Below are 21,295 nucleotides of genomic sequence, written 5' to 3' on the forward strand. Positions count from 1 at the left end.
TGAGAAAGAAAGAGCTGATTGAATAAGGCTAGGTGTACACCTATACCCGGACGTTTATATTAGGAAGCTTTAAAAAATAGGCTGCCCAAACTTAGGCACCGTCCACCCGCACCTCCCCAACCTCAACGAGGTTACCCACTCCCTAGCGCGAGGCCTAGTTAACCTGCCCCCGGCTGCCCCCACCGGTAGGGATCGCCTGACACGCTACAATGATCTTGTGAAGTCCTTCTACTTAGAGCGTAGAACGTTCCCCGGCCCACACAACAAACTATCCCGAGCGCAGGCTACAACTTTCCACCTGCTACAAACCAATACTTACCCCTCGTTACAACTTTATAACAAGATCTACCCCGAAATTTACCCCAATCCCACGTGCCGTACCTGCAAGACACAGCCAGCCACACTTCCACACATGCTTTGGGACTGTACACACCAATACCCCGACACTAACCCCACGACCCTCTCGTCGAGATGGCACGCTGCCCTGCGTAGCCCCAACCTTGACGACCAACTCTGGGTGACCCAGCAGGCCTGCGAGGCGGCGAAGAGGCAACACCTCGACGTCCCCACGTGGGAGGCCTAGGCCCAGCCACCATCTCTTGCTGGTTTCAATAAAGTTTATTCAGTCAGTCAACTTAGGCGACCTTATTGGCACGATGGGCTAAAGATGCAGAAACAGTGCAGAGTTACTTGACCCAAGCAGAATTCAGACTCTGCACCATCACAGCATCGCTGACGTTACGCTAAAGAACTTTGGTTTAGGTGATCCAAGTGGCTTCTCTATAACCACGGAAGACGTGTATATAACAAAGAAGCTGAACAGTGATCCAATTGTGCTATACTCGTGGACAACTTTTCTTGGCTATGAAGTGAAAGCTACGGGGGTGAAGCTTCTGCACATGACTGTATTCGCACACAATGTAGTACGAGCACGCTCGGCACTGGCTTCGGTAACCTTGGACAAGCACTTTAGTGAAGGCAAATACAAGTAAATTGGCGTGAATCAATGTTTATTCACATCTAATATGTACCAAGTTCTGAACAGCGAGCATTGCAACCTGCATCGGAGCTCCAAAACAGCTGTATGGCGTCGGTTAGGCATTCAATGTGTAACCTATGCTGGCGTTGGTAGAGTTAGCTTGCTCACTCATTTGTACATGCCGATGGTTGCGATTTACAGCACAGACGCTGGAAAAACTTTTTTTGTGTGCTTCAACACTCTTTTGTTGCTAAACCTGGTCAACAACCTGTCAGGGGAGTGTTCGTTGCTTAATTAAGCGACGAACACTCACCAGGAAACACGGGCATCATTTTGCATTTGATGAATGTGCAAAACATGAGATGGTCTCAGGTGTGCGAAAACTCGGGACAGCAAACTAAAAATACAATAAAATACCAAAAGCTGACTGGTGAATGTTACGTATTGTTTAAAATTAGGTACGGTAAAAAACCAAAAAAAGTATAGTTTTCTATTTCCCACGTCAGAAAATGAAAACAGAACTGTGGGACTACTTCTAGCAGTGGAGAAAGAGGCGCGCTTAGTTTCCGTAGCCTTCGCTTCATAACCTACAAAAGTTGTTGGCGAGTATAGCACCGTTCGTTCCTGGCGTGACACATGTATGGAGTTCTTCACTCCGCGGTGCGGCAGCAGCAGCAGGCAGCGCTTAAAGGCAGTGCTCACAACTTTGGCCCACGTGGCACTCTCGCCATGCACCGAAACTTCAAGTGCGAAACTCGAGATTGAGCCCGATGCCAGTGCATATACAGCAATCGCACATTTGCATGCCAGTGCATATAGCAAATGTGCAATTGCTGCAGGTGAAGCCCGATTCGCAGACAATGGCAGCACCGTTGGCAAATAATCCTCTCCTTTTATTCTTCATTACCATCCCCAGAGAAAAGTCAACTCGCTCTGTTCTCCGTATATTCCGTTTGGGATCCAGCGTCTTCCGTCTGTCTCATTTCTTCAGTGAATTGTTTTTCCTGCTTGCAAATGTGGAATGTCACTCAAGCGGTAAACGAACCAGCCTCCATTACAATTTTAAACGCATTCTGAGGTGTCAGCCACTGTATGTTGATCAAGGCGCTAGCTGTGCGTTGCGGCTGCAGAATCCATGGGTGCGAGTGAGTTCAAAAACTTGCACTTCACAGCGAAGTAGCTCGGGAACCACACGTCCAATGTCGGTAGAGAGGCTTCTCGCACACACAGAGGAAAGGAACCTGAAGATTTCTGGTCACTATTAACGATGTCCGATGCCTTGATAAAACATTTCGTCAGTCCTCAGCTTTCCTGTGCACCACACGGCTAACGACTTCGGCAGTTACGATGCTGCTCTCAGAGTTATAGCAGAGCGCAGCAATGCAAGCAGATGTCATATATACATTGTTGTAGCGGCTGAAGAGACAGCTTAGTTTAAGTGATTTCGACGAGGAAGATGAACCCTAGACAAGCCACATTAATCTCCGTATCTTTCTGGCATAAACGTGTGCAGTTAAAGGCACCGCTTGCACTTAATTAACTTTACTCATATGTACTTAGGTGCCCTTGCTTGTTAAAATGGAGAATGAACAGCTAAATGTCAAAGCGCAGAACAAAACATAAATGTCAAGGGTAACACGAACGCCACCCAAATACATTAAAAGAAAAGAAACCAAAACGTTCCGGCTCCCATACAGGGGCCTTGTTCGCAAGATTCACAAGATGATTTCTGAACAAGGCTCCCGTATGGGAGCCGAAACGTCTTGGTTTCTTTTCTTTCAATGTATTTGGTCGGCATCCGTTTTACCCTTGACTATGAGCAATCCTGAACAGACGAGTTTTCATCGAACTCTTGATTTTAACAAAAAATCAAGAACGCATCAGTGACTTTGCTGCCAAAAGAACCAAGCAACAGCTAGTTGTTATGTGATTATACATCTAGACGTCTAACAAAAGCAGATAAAACATATAAAACTAACAATAATTACAGCGTGTTGTAGACGTCTTGAAACTCCTCTTGTTGTATCTGTGCTGCACGTGTTGAATATCTTGTGGAAAGTATTTTAGCAAAGTCCCTTAATAAATAACTCTGGTTTTAGTAAAACGAGGCACTAATTGAAAAGTAGACGGCTGGTTGTTCACTCTCAGTGTCTGTAGGTGGTCATTTAGGGACAACTTCTTTAATTGCTTTTACAACATTTTCCATAAGGCCCATTTTTGTATAATTGGTCAATCAACTGGTGCTCTCCAAGTATGTTAAAATTGATGCTCACACATTTGAAATTCCTATGGGGAGTTCTCGCATAGGGTACACATTCTGTAAATTGACAAATGTCACTGAAAAACTTGAAATTACTAATCCATTCTGCAGCTCGCTACATTTTATGGTTCTGAACTATGATGCCACCTATTCGATTACACGTAAAACACAGAAATGCTTTTCCTAGATGACCTTTGAACCGATTTTACCGAAATGTTTTGCATTTGAAAGAGAAAGCTAAATTCTAGTGACTGCAGAAGGCAAAACTTTGATTCAGGACCTGAATACTTTTATGAATATTGCTAAAATTTTCTAAGAGAAAAACATGGAAGAAAGGCAATGTTTACAAATTCCCAACTCTGCATCGACAAAAAGAGATCACAGATCTGCAAACTACATCCATTTGATCACCCAAAGCACATAAATTTGGTACATTAATTTACAGCTAATGTGATTTCTTACAGTGTTTACGAGAGTTTTGCAAAAGTCCTGTTCACAAATTGGTAAATACATTTTGCAGGAGTGTATAATATATCGATTTTGTCCTCTTTAGATGTATTATTAGCTGAAGTTTTCAGAATTGTTATATCATTTTTCTTTGCTGAGCTACAGAGCTGTAAACTTGACAGTTTCGTTTTGACCAAATTTTGTTGAGCTAAGGTGCAGCTACGTGCAATAGTCATGCGAAGACCAGCAGTGCAAACATGAAATGATTTTTTTCTCTTTTTGACATCACAGACATATATGAATTTCATTTATGTAACTAAAGCTTTGCCATTACAGCATTTCTGAGAATGTTCTCAATATGAGTGAAACCAACCAACAGCTGTTGATGGGCATCGCTGCATGGGATGATGCTGTATGACGACATTGCGGAGGCAAGAGTTAAGCAGATTTTCACTATTTTGACACGAGAGTGTAAATTCCTTGCTGCACGCAGAGCAATTATATTTGGCTCACATGTTCACATGAGCCTTCTCTATAGATCGGCAACATCTTTTTACTTAGTTCAAAGAGTGTTTCACGGCCCCTTCAAACAACAAAACATTCTTATTCTCTTAAGGTAGACAGAAGTGAACCACTGAACGAGAACGAAACTATGCACATTACGAACCTGTCACCTGACTTAAAAAAAAACTTGCTAACAACCTGTATTTGCAGAAAGGTCATCAGGGTAACTGCAGGATACATTCCAGAATTATCCTGATAATATAGGCAATAATGTGGTAGTATTGCCACAAGCCAACAAAGAAAGTAAAGGCAATTTCATTGGGTGGACAATGTAGGTCGTACCATGGGTTAAGAATTGTGTGCGAAGTACTAGCAACTGGCAAGGCTAGCTATTTTAACCTGCTTATGCTTTACTGTAATAACGACTTATGACCCCTGCAGAATTTAAGCCAGGCGGTGCTAATTCACTTAGAATCCTGAGGTGAGCACTAGCTTTGAGATATACACCCCCCAAAACATGCCATGAAGGACATTTTTGTTTCATGCTGTATCACTGCCAGAAGCTCCAAAGTAGATTAAATATGCTCCTAATCAATTTCTGGCACAAAATGTGTGACATTTCTCGACACTGACAATCGTACCATAAACACCTTTCAATCTCATAGGCACAATGCCTTTATTTAAAAAATTTCAAAGTTTAAACAAGTGGTAGGCCATTTCACACTGCACAACTCACTAAAATACTGCACCAGATTCTTACAAACCGAAAAAAGCACCGACAAAACAAGTAACCAGTTTGTGACAAGACAAGGTGTACTGCGCCGTGACACAGTCACTTCAAGAAGACCTTGACTAGAAGTATTTCACCGGAAGAAAAAATAAACTTGCATTTTTAAGAAATCATTTTTAAATATGTCAATACATGGCACCATACAAATTATTGAGTGACTGAAGGTTTTCTCCCATAGCAGATCAATATAATTATACTGCCTGGTTTTTAGAGGTCAAGGGCAACTCTTTACAGATGTGTCTAAAGCACCCTACTACAACTGCTGCAAACCAGTCACAATAAAGTGTGCAAGTGTTTAACAAAATAAATATGCACGGAAGACATACAGAAAATGACTCAAGTAAATCTGATACAAAAGGAATAGTGACAAGCTCATTAAGATTTCAAACAAACACACAAACAAAAGTGCAACAAGCAAAGATGACACAACTACAGTCGCCGACCAAAAATTTGGACATGCTTGGTAATTCCTACCTTTTTGGGGTGCCACCATTCTCCCGATAGACGCCATGCCTAACGACCGAAATTTCGGACCATCTAGGGCTCGCCATACGATTTTTAGGACTCCTCCATGCCAAATCTTTTGTTATCGTGGCTGTTGCCAACTAACACCAGCGCTGCCACGAAACTGTCGAGTGAATTTAGAGCGTCGGAGATGCTCAAACATGCTCCAATCTCTGAGGTTAGTAGGTCATTGCAATTGCCATCATCATCATTTTCCGGTTCCGTCACCGTTTTTTTTTTAAAGCTGATTTTATGTAACTTTGACAGTAGGTAATATCGTGTGTATCTATCTACAAGAAGCGGAGCATGGTGCCAACTCCCCTTTCGTAGCTAGCACCGGTGGTGAAGTGCTGCAAGTACAAGACGATGACAATGGTGCAGAAAGCTGCTGTTGTACAGCTTGTACAGAATGGCCGGTCACAGGTTCAGGTAGCTCAGGAATTCAGCATTTCGAAGCAGTCAAGCTCGGGCTATGTTAAGAACAAAGCTTAGACTCTAGGAGCAACTGAGAAATGTGCTATGACCCAGAAGAAAAACCTCTGTCAAGGCAGATACCCCCAACTTGAAGAGACTGAATATCAGGCTAGGCACCATGGTTGCGCAGCGCATTCCCATATCTGGTGACCTGCTGAAGCAAAAGGCCAAGACCCTCACACTACAGATGGGAATCATAAGCTTTAAGTTCAGTGACAGCTGGCTCTGCAACTTTAAGAAGCGATACGACTTAGTCTTCAAGAAAATGTGCAACGAAAGTGGTGCTGTGGAGAACACGTTGGTCGTGAATTACTGTGCCAACAAGCTGCGGACCTTGCTTGGCTGCAACTCGCCGGATGATGTCTTTAACTGTGATGAGACCTGACTGTTTTACAAGCGTCTGCCAGAGAAGACGCTAGCTCTTTCCATAGATCTTCCCCATGATGGGAAGAATAGCAAGGAAAGGGTTACTGTTCTGTTAGGTGCGAGCATGTCCGGAACTGAAAAGCTTTTGGTTATAGGAAATTCCAGAAACACAAGATGCTTGAAATGCATTAGAAGTGTGCCTGTGTGGTATGAAGCGAGCACTAATGGTTGGATTTCACAACAGTTGTTCGAAGGCTACGTGCGGAGGCTGGATAAAAGGTCTGAGGCACGAAAGTGCAAGGTGCTGCTTTTTGTTGACAATGCAGTGGTGCCTATAGCCTAATCAATAATTTGAAGGCAAATGAAATCGAATTTTTGCTACCAAACACCATGAGTATCCTCCAGCTTATGATCAGGACATCATCAAGAAGCTGAAAGTGTTGTAACGATCACGCCTGCTACGTCACATGGTGCTGTCCATCAACAGTGGCAAAAGTCAGCGTGGATTTGTTGTGCCGATGCTTGGAAGGAACTGATGGAAGGCACAATCCACCACTGTTTCCACCACGCAGAACCCTTGGCAACTATGCCAGATGTGAGCGGAGACGAGCTGGTTGAAGATCTGCGAAGTGGTGTGCCGATTCGGGCTATAGTTAACTTCGCAAGCCTTGATGATGTGGACAATGCCAAAGTGTCCTGTGCCGAACTTGATGGTGAGGTAATTGTTAATGAAGTACTTGCGCCCTTGGGAGATGACTCTGACTCTGAGGAGAGCATACCATGCGCTGCAGGGCCATCGAATGGGGACCTGCTTTCGTTGTCCTTCAGTGAGGACATGGCGCTTGCCCAAATTCAAGCAGATTTGGTTCTACGCAAGCAGAATACCATTGAACAATGCATCGAACAGTTTTTCTTTTTGGCCTCAGGTGCTCTAACAAGTAATTAAATGAGTGCTTTCCTGCCGAATTCGTTTTTTCAGACATTTGATAGTTCGTACTGTTTTGCGATCCCCACGAACTCCGAATTATCGGTCGGCGACTGTACACAGACTGTCTGAAATGCTCAACTTATACACAACACTACCACATTTGCCACAATAAAAACAAGCACACATGTAAATGCAAACTGAAAGTTTGTGATGAGAACAGAGATCAATGTCAAAATAAAACTTTCTTTAACATGCAAAAATGATCACAAAGGCACAAAGACAACCTGCTTTGGCATAACGCCTGACGGTACCTGTCTCACCTGTGTGCCTTGCATCTCGTATTTGAAAGAATCACCGGGGAGTTCAGTAATGATTCAGTGATTTAAAGAGACAATAAAGAATGTCACTACATCAGTTTGGACTGGTACTGCATTCTTTGAAGATTGTATTAACAATTTATTTGGTAATTACCAGAGAAGAAAATTAGGGCCAAACTTCCCCTCCTCAAATCTTGCACTCAAAACCCGATGTCTGTATGTCAGTGTGACATTACAGTAGACAGTTTTTAAACAAAATATTTCAAAACTTGCTAGTTTGAGTTTTTGGTTCCTTTGCAAAACAATGTAATCCTTATCGATAAGCAGTTAATTAGTCTCACACAGGTGCTGAAAGACCATGACCCTGTAAAAACTGGTGCTGGAATATCTAGGTTTGGTATTTGTGTCTTTCAGATATCTCACCACTTAGGTCAGGTATTTGTGCCATTTTTGGCTTACAAAGCATCCTTTTTTGTCACTTGAGAAGTGCAATTGGGCAATCTTGCTTAATGTTCTTCTTCGGTGGCCCTTTGTAATATACTGTGCTCTACAATTAAAAAAAAAATACTGTGTATTTTGTGAAGCGCCAACAGACTACACAGCGAAATTCTCATAAAAGAGCTTTGTTACTTGATATGAAAATTGAGCTCCTGGGCCTCGGCTGACCGGCTATGAATGTGTGATGTCAAAACTGGCTCATTTGTCCGATGATCAGTTACCATATCAAAATCCTAAAAATGTTCCTAAAGAATGAGAGAAGCTAGTCCAGTGCTAGGTGCAGAGCATGATAGGACTGATGACCTGACCTACAATGTCATATGTCATAGCCTGTGCAGAAATTTGAAGAACAGACAGAAGGTTCAGCATTATTTGCATCACGAAATGTTTCCATGCTGTACTACTTTGGCCATGTTACAGTGACTCAAAAAGGAAATTCGCGACTCATTTCAGGGTTAGAAGCCACTGGACAACTTTCTTAAGGCACTCAGAGACCACAGGGAGATCATGCACTAAATATTCAGGTTCGCAGAAACAGTTCACAAAAATTGCGTACGGCAAGTAAAAATGCACAGATTAGAACACACCTAAATGCTCATTTCTCACTTTGGGGAAAGGGAGTAGCATGAAAGCAGAGTACCAATCTCCCAAAAAATGTTTCCGACACCTGAACAATCACCTCTACAAAATGCTGGTAAGAGTATACATTATGTGACCCGACTATTTAAAGCCACTTCAGTGGGTAGTAGGAAAAGTGAACAGGACACATAACACATAAAGTAATAAGAAATATTGAATGATGATGAAGCTCACTAGTGCAACAAAAGGAGTGAAATGCACAGTTTTGTTTCACTTGCTAGGCTTAGTTCCGCCAGTCAGTGGATGCCAGGTAATGCATACAACTACCAGCCATCAGGCATATAAGCTGTTGGTGCATGTTTATGTAGTATGCATATATCTTGTGCCTGTCAGTATGCAAATACATAAAGATTAGATTATGCAAAGGAACCAATCAAAAGGATGGAAATGAAAAACATAATGTATTATAAAGTGCACTTTGATACACAAGTCCTATCTGAAACTACAATGATGCCTCTGATAATTGGAGCTGCTCACTTTCAATGTAGATAATAATGGACATTATGGTATACAAAAAAAAGTGTGCATGTAAGAATGACCACATCCATAGCAGAAACAATGGTGCACAACAGTTTGTGCTATCAGTAACTGCTCCACAAATATTGTACAAATCACCACATGCAAACCTCCATGCCAATCATCAGTTATTGATGAGGTTAATAACCACATCAGGATCACAACAAGAAGGCAGATGAACATGAGAGAAACACAAACAAGTGCGTGCACAGATCAACTAAGGATTTTAATCAATCGTGCCTACCTCCAGCAATGGAATCATTTGCCTGGTCACATTGTCAAGCAATGTGATCCCAAGGCATTCAGACTTGTTAATGAAACAAGTAATGTAATAACACCTAATACCTTTATTTCCATTCATCATGTTGTTTCAGTAAACAAATTTATATTTTCTGCTTTTCTGTTATTATTTAGTTCTTTTTTTTACTGTGTCAGAGCTCGTTTATATAATGCATCATTTTCTGTATCAACTCACTTGACTGATCGATGTAAACATTTTTCACATTGTCCCCCCTTATTCAATACCTTGCAAGGTTCGCAATCCTTAAGGACACAATAAGTGGTGATAATAAAGGTGATGAAGTGCTAATGTTTGCATCATTTTTTGCCTTTGTGTTAATTAAGGTCAGTAATTGGGCAAAACCCACGAACCCAACTAATAGCCCCACTCATGCACATGATGAATACATGCTTCCAGAAACTACATTTTTCCCAAGTGAGGTTGTGACAGGCTCTGTGCTTGATTGTCCCACTGCAGGAAAAGTGGACTGCCATCATGAGGTGCTTCATGCACTTAGCCGTGCCGGCAGAGATGCTGGTATACTAGCAAGGGCTTTCATAAGCAGTAGTTAGACAGCCAACAAGCACCCTAATGCTACTCTTTGCATATAAAGCAATCCAGGTCTTAAGGCAGCCCCTCGCAGAAAAGATGGTTTCACAACACCCACGTATAAGGGATTGCTGAAGCTGAGAACAAAGCCCAGTGACCGTACTGTGCAACAAATCATCTTGCAGCTCCATTGTTATGCCTCCACACTGCTTCCAAAGTTGAATTTCCTTGTATAAGAGTGGCAAGTACATGTTGCACCACCTTGCAAAACTAAATTCAACCCATAAATCACCATCCTCATCATCATCATCAGCCTATTTTATGTACACTGCACAACGAAGGCCTTTCTCTGCACTCTCCAATTACCCCTGCCCTGCACCAACTGATTCTAACTTGCGCCTGCGAATTTCATAATTTCATCACCCCCCCCCCCCCTAGTTTTCTGCCATCCTCGACTGCACTTCCCTTCTCTTCGCACCCATTTTGTAACTCTAATGGTCCACCAGTTACCTGTCTTACGCATTACATGGCCTGCCCAGCTTCATTTTTTTTTCTCTTAATGTCAATTAGAATATCGGCTATTCCCATTTGCTCTCTGATCCACACCGCTCTCTTCCCGTCTTTTAAAGTTACGCGTCCATCGTTCCATCGGCCTTTGCGCGGTCCTTAACTTGTTCTTGAGCTTCTTTGAGAGTCTCTGCCCTATATGCTAGCGTCAGTAGAATGCACTGATTGTATACCTTTCTTTTCAATGATAGTGGTAAGCTTCCAGCCAGGATCTGGCGATGTCTGCTGTATGCACACCAACCCATTTTTATTCTGTAAATTTCTTTCTCACGATCAGGGCCCCCGGTGAGTAATTGACCTAGGTAAACATATGCCTTCACAGACTCTAAAGGCTGATTGGTGATCCTGAACTCTTGTTCGCTTTCCAGGTTATTGAGCATTATCTTTGTCTTCTGCACATTAACCTTCCCCACACCACTCTTAGATTTTCTAACTCATGAAATGGTTCCTGAAAAATAAAAGGAAGGAAGAAAGAAAAGGACAGTGCCAGTGCAGAACCAAGGTGCCCTTGTTCGCCAATTATTTCACCACTTCGCTTTCCTAGCTTATTTATGGCTTGTTGCCAAGACTTGTCGCTATAGTAACCTTATGCCTAACTCAAAGACACGTAAAGAAACAGGTTTAACTACTAATAGTGGCATAGAAGCGCTGCTTTACTGGCCCGTTTTTCCCTAATGGCCTTTAAATGATGCCCGTTTCGCTCACTGCATAATCCAGCCACATTGCTTACAAGATGTAGCCACTGGTTTGCTTCTGCTACAGTTGCTTTTAGGTCCCATTAAACTGGCATTGCCTGCCAGTGGTCCTTCTGGGTCATTTTTACCGTGCACGATGATACTACTTAAAAAATTATATGTGGAGTACAGCTTTGCAGTAACGGTGATATAAAAGGAAAATGATTGCACTACCAAGCCTTTATCGCAACTGTTACTGTTTCGTGATTGTCCCGAGTATGTAAGTACAAGAAACCTCCATGTAAGTATGAGAAACAACTGCTGTTGAACCCGAACTATATCTAACTCAAAGGGGATTGCGAAATATTTCAATACATCGATAAGTGGTAATACAGACTATGATAAGATGTCTGAAGACTGCGTGTGCCTGGGACAGTTTTTGGAGATTGTTTGGAGATTTGTTTCTTGAAGACAGTGCTGAAAAAACAAAAGTTTACTTATCTTTCGCAGACAAATGCTGCTAATCATTCGTGCTGTGGGTTGGCCTTCAATATACTGATTGCAACGTTAACCCTAAATGCCTGCAATGTTTGGCTCTTTCAATCCTCTTTCCTCGGTGTAGGGCAGTCTACCGGGCTCAGCCTGGTTAACATACCTGCCTTTGCCTTATGACTCCTCTTTCTCTTTCTTGGCTGAAAGACCAAGGTTCATCTCACGCACATCAATGTGTTTTTCGTGCATATTTATTCTGGATAAGTCTGAAATACATGTAGCATGGATGCAAACCAGCCTGCGTGGATATGCACTGTGCTGCCATCAGCTAACTTGTATAGTCCATGTCCGTTACAACGGATTCGCATACAACATACTTTCGGATATAACAGACTATTATTCTCACTTTGTTTGGCCTGCCTATATTATCTATGACGCCAATTCTGCTTTGAACGGTAGCCAGCTATAAGAGACTACCAGTTACAACAGACAAATCCTTGGGCAAATTTTGTCTACACTGCACAAATGTAACATACTTCGCTGCGATAATGTGTGCATGCGGCAGTGTGCTGCACGCACCTATTTCTGGCCGCTTGTGGAACTTGATGAAATGCGCATTTTCTCAAGGAAGGAATACATTAGCGGCAAGCTTCCCGCAACGGTGTGCTGCTGCAACACCCCGCTAGCTGAGAATTTTCATGCCCCAATGTTGCCCAATGTTGTCAGCTCATGGCCGAGCGAGTGCCGAGGGTGCTGCTAGGCTGAACCAGCTTCCAACCAAAGCCGTAGCATACGGCACTTGAAAAACAATTGCCGACGGTCACAAAGTGCGCCACTTTGAGGACGCTTTACTTCTCATCGTATTAATTTGCCCCAAAATAAAATGTAGTTCTATATGTGGCCTCCACATTGCAAGGCGCGTGAAGTGCTCGAGCGGTCTCGCATGGAGTGCAGCGGAGGCCAGACGTGGGCTCCAAGGTGAGTTTGTCCCGTACCGCAGCTCATGTTTATGCTACAGATTTGACAGTGGTCATCACTTGTCGCGAAAGATGAGATGAAGACATTGGCTTAACTACTGGCCACTGTTTTGTGTGATGAACAGACTGCAGCCAATGCTAGTGTTATCGGCGATGCGCTTGGGCTGGCTTTCCGCCATTGTGCTGGCCGTTAATCTGCCGCTGTGTGGGGTCATATATGTTCAAGTACAAGGAAAACTGCCATTTGTCAGCAACCGGCATCCGGAAAACGGCGGACTGGAAGATGCCGTTCCGCATGTTTGTACGATTACCGCGCGAACTTGTTAATCTGCAGTTATTTATTTCAATTTCCATGCTTTTATTGTTGCGATCGCTTATGGGTTAAACAACGTTATATGTGAAGTTTCACCATTTCACAACATTCCGTGACCCTTAGTTTGGATAGAACGGATCTTTTTTCTACGGATTGTCACGGTCCGTTGCAACAAGCACTGACTGTAGTATGAATCACATGTGTAGATGCTCCGCGTGTCCATTACAATACTGCGTTCAGTTGGGTGATCGTCATAATTTGGCAATGAACCAATTTAAGCAGACCCTGTTGGATTCAAAAGTGGCTTTCAGCTTGCAGGATATCCGAGTACATTTGTACTTGAATGTAACCTTACGAGCATGAATGAAGCTTTTTCAACGCACACCCACAAATCGCACAGCGATGAGTCATGTGCACTGCTGCCAAGATTGTCTTTTTGTTAAGACTACCGAATGCGAATGTGGCATCCAGCGATTTTGTTAAATCAGAATTGTAATGCAAAGATAAATCCAAGTGGGGGTTGAGGTTCGATTTGTCAAGGCCGCTCGCAGAACTATAAAATGCAATTTAGCGGAAACTTCTCACGTACAAGAAGACAAAACCAGTGGCACAGAGATCTTCAGTTTGGCATCCCGTGCTTTTAGCGATTCGGTGAAAAGACACGAGTGTCATCCATACTTTCTTGCAGAATGTTTCACCAGACTGGGAGGACTTTTGCTTTCTGGAAGCAGCAAGGCGATCCGCTTTTGCAGAAAACAAATGGCCACTGTTTGCACAAGCCGTACATACTTTCAGCGACATGCACCTTGTTAATTTTGTCTTTGTGGCATGTACTGCCCTTCAGATTGCATGTCTAGTTTGATAGGGTCTGCCAAATGCCATATTTACTCGAAAGTAATGCGACCACAATTGTAATTTGAGGGTAGACTTTCCAGTCGAGCAAAATAAAAAAATTAAATTGAGAGTGTAACGTGACATGAACGGAAAAAAAGAATGGTACCTACATTTTTGAGGGCTGTGATGCTATGACGGGCTGAGCCTTATGAAAGCGAAACTATCTCAGAGTGGAGGCCCGAGAACCTAGCCATTTTACTTGCTGTCGAGCTTACTTGAGAATGAGCACTTATTAATCCTTTCAGGGTCGGTTTTTATTGCCATATGAAACTGCCCAGGGTCGATTTTTTTTATTGCAGATTCCAATGCTTCGTAGGGACCTATTTCGAAAAAAAAATTACCGTAATTTTTCTAGGGTAACCGTAAAGGGAGAAAAAAATATTTTGCGTTGGTCAGGGTGTCTACCAAGCTGACATTTCCAAATTCCCAGAGTTTTCCAGGTTTTCCCTGACTGCCTTTGCAATATTCCCTGAGTGACAGAACTTTGTTTATGTCGAGACAGGCTCCCTACATCATGTCGCCCAATGGTTTCACTCTATAGTAAGCATGTTAAAATATAAAAGAAAACAACTTAATTCAGTTTGAATAGTAAAGGGTAGTGTTTACTTTATTCAAAAAGAAAACAGAAGGGAGGGGTTAGTAAAATGCACAGCGAATAAAATATCTTCGAAAGAAATAGTAAGACCCATTGCAAATCGAGTCAAATATTCTCAAATAAGAAAAAGGAAGATGCATACAGAATATTTTTGAATATGAGCTATTTCTATCAAGTGATAGCAAGCTAATTGGTCTGAGGCCCGAACCTTATCGCAAGTGAGATTCTCTCCTAATAGCTGGTAAGTCAACCTCAGCTGTGCTGACACACTCTCAGCCTGCGCACAACGCCTCAGTGTTGCATTTCACTGTTTTAAAGAGTTCTTTTGCTTGGATGAGGGACACCTGCGTCTCGGCGTCAGCCAACACTTAGCTTTTAGAGTGCAAGCTCCTTCATGAAAGCGGCGGCATGCTTCCTTTCCCGTTCATTTCTCAATGCGTAGGTCCCTTGTTTTCTTGTTTTCCTCCGTCTGCGCGTTCGCCACATGGACTATTTGAAGCATTCTTTTTGACAGTTGTACAGTTTTTCGGATTCCCGAGGGGCCGCAAGAATGTTCGAAAAAAAGAATGCATGTCTTTTACAGTCCTTAAGGGCTCAAATCGCCACAGGCACGTCTGAAATAGCTTCGTAGGCCTGCCAGTACACTTATTAGGCATATTGGTGCTTGTACTGTGACAGGAGATGGCGGGTGCACGCGTGTATAATTAAGGAATACATACTGTGTCCCGTGACAGTTGCCCCTTCCTACACTTGTTATGCTTCACAGCGTAACATAGCTGTAACGAGGCGAAGCTGACTTTCGGGAACCAGCATTATGCAACGCGCTGTGCTTTCCGAACTTCGAAGCCACTCGCGATGACCACAAAGGCGGTGTCGGTGCCATTGCTGACAGCGGCGAATTCTTTCAATGAAAGACACGGCACAGAACGGCAAGAAGCTTAGTACCGAACCTCGAAGCAGCTAGGCCTAGCATTGCTGCGGTGGTGGGGCTACGGCTGCCAGTGGATCTGCGTGCGAGTGTGCCGGTTCGAGGCGGCGAGGTTATCAAAGCGACGGCGGGGGTGGTTTTGATGAATGCCGTTTTGGACCTGCGGTCACGGCAAAAAGTCCGGAAAATCGGACGGCGAAGGGTTCTTGCGTCCGAAATTTCAGACGTTCTTGGGGTACGTAGTTGTGCTGCGAAGCCGTCCGAATTATCTGGCGTCCGGAAAGTGGCTCGTTGACTGTGCTCTAACAACTCCTCCAGCTGACGACGCGGCATCAAAGACCAATCGTTACGATTTCTCTCTGTTGCTCGAGCCAGCATTACCGCGACTTTCGTTCCCTCTCAATAAAATTACAGCTAATTTTCCCTGATAGAAGCACAAATTCCCCGAGATTTCCCTGAGTTTTTGCAGACTACTTAAGATCCCCGAGAATTCCAGGTTTTCCCGGTTGGTAGACACCCTGGCGTTGGTACATATGTACTGTTTATTCATATGTAACAACAATTACAAAGGAATAAACTTATAGGAATTAAAACTTTGATGCACTGTTATACACATAAGGCTTAGAAAATGCACACACGAGAATATTTTGCAAGTCTCAAGTGTTCCTGCTCTTACACTAACATTTACGTCCATAGCGTAATAGAACTGCGTAGGTGAGCGCACTCAAGAAAATTGTGTGGTTGTGTACCCGCCAAAAAAGCAAAGCGTGTGGCAAACTTCCGCTAATCTTCATCTTATCGCCAACCAGAGGCAATTTGTTTTCACGAGTCTCCAAAAAAAAAAAAAAAAGAAAGAAAAGGAAACGCATGCGCGGCGGCATCCTTCCTATGCACCCCTCTGTGAGCGCACTAAACGAGCGAGAAACAGGCAGTCGCCCTTTGAGCGATTAGTAATGAGATGGCCATCAATTTTGCGAGTGCAAGAAGCCGAAACCACCCGCGAAACAAAACACGAACTGCCGCGCGCGCGCCAATGCGCGAGCGGTTGTATATAGACACGCCGGAGCAAACTAGCTCTAAAACAAGCCATGCAACGAAAACCGAGAGAGGGAGGCGTGAGAAAAAAATTCCCTGTATTCCCACATAGTGGCAGCACATGCCAGAAAAAAAAAGTTAGCAAATGGGGGCACATTATAAACGTACAGACGGTGCTGTAAATATACGGCATCGACCATTTTGGGCTTGTTCGCGGCACCGTATATTTATGTCATTGACCCTGAAAGGGTTAAAAGACCACACAACCACATCACTCGAGGCAGTACCAGGCAACTACAAGGTCCACAGAGTCCTTCCGACTGGCCACGCACTCAAAGGGACACAAAGGCAAATACCAAGTCGACGTGGACTGTTTAAATACCGTTCCAGAAATCTCGCAACGCTTGTTTCGCATAAAGAAAAGAGCTTGCGAAAAAATTACACCTCAAGGGTCCGAATACCTTTATCGCAATTCAAATTTTCTGCTACCTAACCAGGGAGAGATGGCATTGCATATGCTATCACTGCCCTTTGCTGCCGTTGGTGAGTGAAACGGCGGCCGACAGAACGTGGTACGGCTTTTTGCACAAAACGCCATGGACAAACTGAGCCTAGACAGAATGGTGGATTCGCCGCTGCAGCTGCTTTTGGTCAAGTGCCGTAGACCGTTCGGGCATCCCGCGACATCACACGGAAGTGGAATTCTCTGGTACTTGCAGTTTGTGCGAGTTTCGCGAGCCAGCAAAACCAGCACAGCACTATGCGATAACGAAAATACTGAAACGCAAAAGGGCGGGCAGCGCGAAGTCAAGTGAGACCGAACCTTTTCAACTGCCTGCGTCGTTGTCAAGGGTAATGCCATTGAGTTCTTTTTTCTAAAGATAAAATAGAACTGGGCAACAAGCATTTTCTTTCAACTTATGATACAGTACAATGATGTTTTTATAATGAGTGGTTGAGCACTAGTGACAGAATTTAAATGAGGAGTGCCTTCGTCATTGGGCAAGTACTGTATTTGAATGTGCTGGGGAAATTTCTAATTTTGTCCTACATTTACCTCAATTTCTCGATTACTAAGGCTCTGTTTGTGATAATATTGACGCCTTAGATATTCTTGAGCACTAACCTATCACTTCAGCTTGACTTACTGTATGCCTTTAGTGTCCCTTAAAAGAGGGCCTCCCCACGGCCCTGCCGTCTGCGAATCATGGACTCGCTGACATCGAGCCGTGGCGGAGTTTCCCAGCTCCTCGGTCATCAAAATCGCTTGCCTCTTGAAGCAGGCGTCATACCAAATGCGCTGCATCGTCATAACGTCACAAATGAATGGAGCAGAATCGTGAAAGGTCGCAGGGTACTGCAGAGCCGTAACCACAACACCAGTCACAAGCACAACTAAAATGGTGTCAATTCGAACAAAAAACAAGTTCCGACTTTGGTTGCCTTGTCAATAAATATGATTGAGATGTAAAGGTACAGGTTGACAACGTCAAGCCAAACACTGCAGGATTTTGAATATTTCTTTTAAAATGTTTAATTTTGCAGTTATTCGAATGTAATGCAACGGTTCAGTTCAAGCAGCGAAAATAATGAAAAAGCTCACGTTACACTCGAATAAATATGGCATTGCCGTTTCGTCACCACTGAATATTTCCGATTGCACGAGAAGTGATTGCGGCCCTGTTAAGCATTGGAAAAATCGAATGTGGTGATGAATAGAAGTTCAATACACGCATAGTATAGCTCAGTTTACAAGGGATTCTCAAGGGGACGTTACAATTGTTCAATTCAATATATCCGGTTTTGGTATGTCCATCATCAGCTGTACCTAGGTTGTATAATGTAGCTAGTTTAGTGGCACTACCTGCAGATGGATGCGTAAACCTGTTGACAGCTGAAAGAACTTGCAACAGCTACCACTGTAATATTAGCATGCCTATATAGATTGATCCCAGCAAGGCAATGCCTAAGAATCTTTTTAGAATGCTTGTGAATTGTGGAAGGTCCCACATCAATGCACTGATGCGAAACCGCTCGATATCGATTTTGCACTTTTGACATCACCGCAACCCTACAGAATGAGAAAAGAGTAGTCATGACGTATGGCCCCTGACCACAGGTGGGCTTTGATCCATCATATTTAAGCAAATAACCAAGTAAAATTTTTTATGCAACAAGGTCACTTCGCCCATTCTTCAGCAGCTCCAGATATAGTGTATTCAGCCAATCTACCTGTGAACACATTTATTTTAGCATTTTTGCAATGTGTTTAATTAATCTTCTTTCTTTATCATCGGCTTGGATGCTACTGCTCTGCCATCATGACTGGCATAAGCTAGTCACAGAAGGAGAATGAGAGAGAGAAAAAAAACATGAAAAGAAAGAAAAAAAATTAGAAAAATACAAACACGTGCCCTGGACTGCTTTCCTGGGCCACTGGAAGTGACCCCCAATACAAAGACTCAGAATCCACAGAACTTGCAGTGCGCCCCTTTCAGATTTCCAAGCCCTTTATAAGCTGCTTTCAAAAGCTCCAGTATTGTGTCACCAACCAGCACAAAGTTCAGCTTTAGCTGCATATATTAATGACTAGTCCGTCCGAAAGTATGAAAGTCTCAGAAGTGCACATTTTCCACCCAGAAGTTTTCTCATTTCACGCCTACTCCACACCTTGTACGACGTCAAGCCTTTCCTTTGCAGACAGTCTAAAGATGGCAGCAACATGCGACACCTCTAAGGATATGTATACAATGATTGTAAACTCGCGGTAGCTTGGCACGTGCAGGAGTTTGGGACGACAAGGCAATTTGTGACACCTGCGCTCACTTTCTATACCAATTCAAAGCCTCAGCAAGTTGGTTATTCAGAGCCGGCCAAGAACGGCACACGAAAAGACAATGTGCTCGGTATTACAGAGATCTCTCAAGATAGCAGCCACAGAAAGTCTGTCCAGGCCAAACGTTCAGCTGTCCCCAGAGCAATCAGAGGAGCTAAGTGGCTGGAATTCTGTCGAATTCTGGTTGCAATCCCAGCTTGAAGGTGAGAATGCATCTAAATGCTCTGAACCAGAGTGTGGCACAACGGATGAACCACACAACTGTGTTTTGAGTGCTCAATTTCGATCAGCTGAATGTAAATCTCATCACCAGAATGCTCAGCGTGGTCAAAACTGATCAGTCGAATGCACCATTAGACTTAACCGATGTTAGTCAATCGCGTTGTATCCATTTGCGTTACAAGCGCAAATGGAAGTTGTTCTTCACACATCTGTGCATTGTGTTCTTCAGCGTCAATCACTTCTGCTGCCGTCAAACTAAAGCTAAGCAGTCTCAGTGCAATGCCAACTACACCAAAGAAGCCGTCTCCAAAAACCTCACTAGCGTCAAAGCTTCTTGGCAGGTGACATCTCTGCTGTGTCCGGTGATGCTGGTGTACCAAGAAGTGCTGTGCTGGCTGCGATGATGACACCATCCTCTGCAGATGCCACCGGGTCACCAGAGTTCGACGGCGGGACTGATTGTTGTTGCTTGGTGGTGGCCATGCCACTGGGGTCGGCCCAAGGCTGCCGCTCGGCTGAACCGAAGATGGCGAACACAACACCGCCAGCAAAGCTTACGGCGGCTGCAAGGTAGAAGATGTGCGTCCACTGTGTCATCTTATCGCCTTTCTGAAAAAAAAAGAAAAGAAATGAATGCCATGTTAAGATTTGCTGCTCATTACAATAAAGTATTGTTATTGCAAACCACTTCATATTGAGTTTTTCAGGTCAACAAACATGAAATGTTGCCAGCTGAAAGACACACTGAATACTTGAGTACGATTTTAATAAAGTAAAACCTCAATATAGTCAAACTTGATTAATACATATCTGATTAATGTGTAATTGCAGTTTAAACGTAGTCACAAAGATTCCCCCAACCAGCCTCCACTGGGGCTGGGTGGGGGAACTTGCTCGCAGTCTTACTGAGTTCGAAGACGTCGCAGCAAGGTCGCCACGGCAGCAAGTGAAGATCGCCGATTTTAGCTGCCTATCCACAAATAAAGCCTGTCTGAGTGTGTGTGCTTGAGAGCATCGTGACGCAGTTCCTATCAGGCGACTACCGTAAAAACTGGAATATAGGTCGAACTTTTTTTCAAAAGAACATTGCGAAAAGTCGACCCTCGTCTTACATACCAGACATTGGCGGAAAAACTATGGAAGTCTTGCAACAATGGGCGGATGAAGTAAAGAGCCGCCATCGCCATCAGCAGCAGCGCGGCATGGCGACATTATGGCATCGCCAATTTGCGTTTACATTGTCACAAAGTTATTTTGGTTAAAGGCTGCTTTTTCACATTTTGTTTCAAGATGAGCGGAAGCCGACGGCAATTCACTGTCGCCTTCAAGAACAAGGTAATTGAGTGCGCGGAAGCCCACGGCACAGTGCGAATTTGGAGTATCCGAAAAGAGCATTCGGTACCGGCGGAGGAAGAAGCAGCAAACCAACAGAAAACATCATTTCATGGGCGGACCGCAGAACTGGAAGACAAGGTTGCGGAGTTCGTCCGGGAGCTGCGTGTAAGATCGCTGCCTGTGACTGCCGAATGCATCCGTTTGAAAGCGGTAGAGATTGCGCGCGCCTCTGGACTGTGCAGCGAGAAGCACTCATCATCCGCCTCTAGTTCGGAAGACTCTGATCAAAGGCCTTGCTCTGATTTGGAGTAGCGCTTGCGCACTTTGTGCCTTTCTGTGTACTGTACACCCGGCCAATTTTTAACAGTATCGCGCA

General features: G+C 43.7%; 1 protein-coding gene across 4 annotated transcripts in view; it reads right to left on the reverse strand.

Annotated features, from left to right (window-relative positions):
• Positions 1 to 4,847: 4,847 nt before the first annotated feature.
• The window catches only part of LOC142579942 (sodium-dependent phosphate transport protein 3-like), an 87,738-nt gene continuing 71,290 nt past the window's right edge, over positions 4,848 to 21,295 (reverse strand). For all 4 annotated transcript variants that reach the window (XM_075690624.1, XM_075690622.1, XM_075690623.1 and 1 more), the window contains one exon: positions 4,848 to 20,193. In XM_075690624.1, coding sequence (XP_075546739.1) covers positions 19,909 to 20,193 — 285 coding nt within the window. In that variant the 3' untranslated portion in view covers positions 4,848 to 19,908. The remainder of the gene's footprint in view (positions 20,194 to 21,295) is intronic.

This window comes from Dermacentor variabilis, chromosome 4 (genome assembly GCF_050947875.1).
Source record: "Dermacentor variabilis isolate Ectoservices chromosome 4, ASM5094787v1, whole genome shotgun sequence".
NCBI lineage: Eukaryota > Metazoa > Arthropoda > Arachnida > Ixodida > Ixodidae > Dermacentor > Dermacentor variabilis.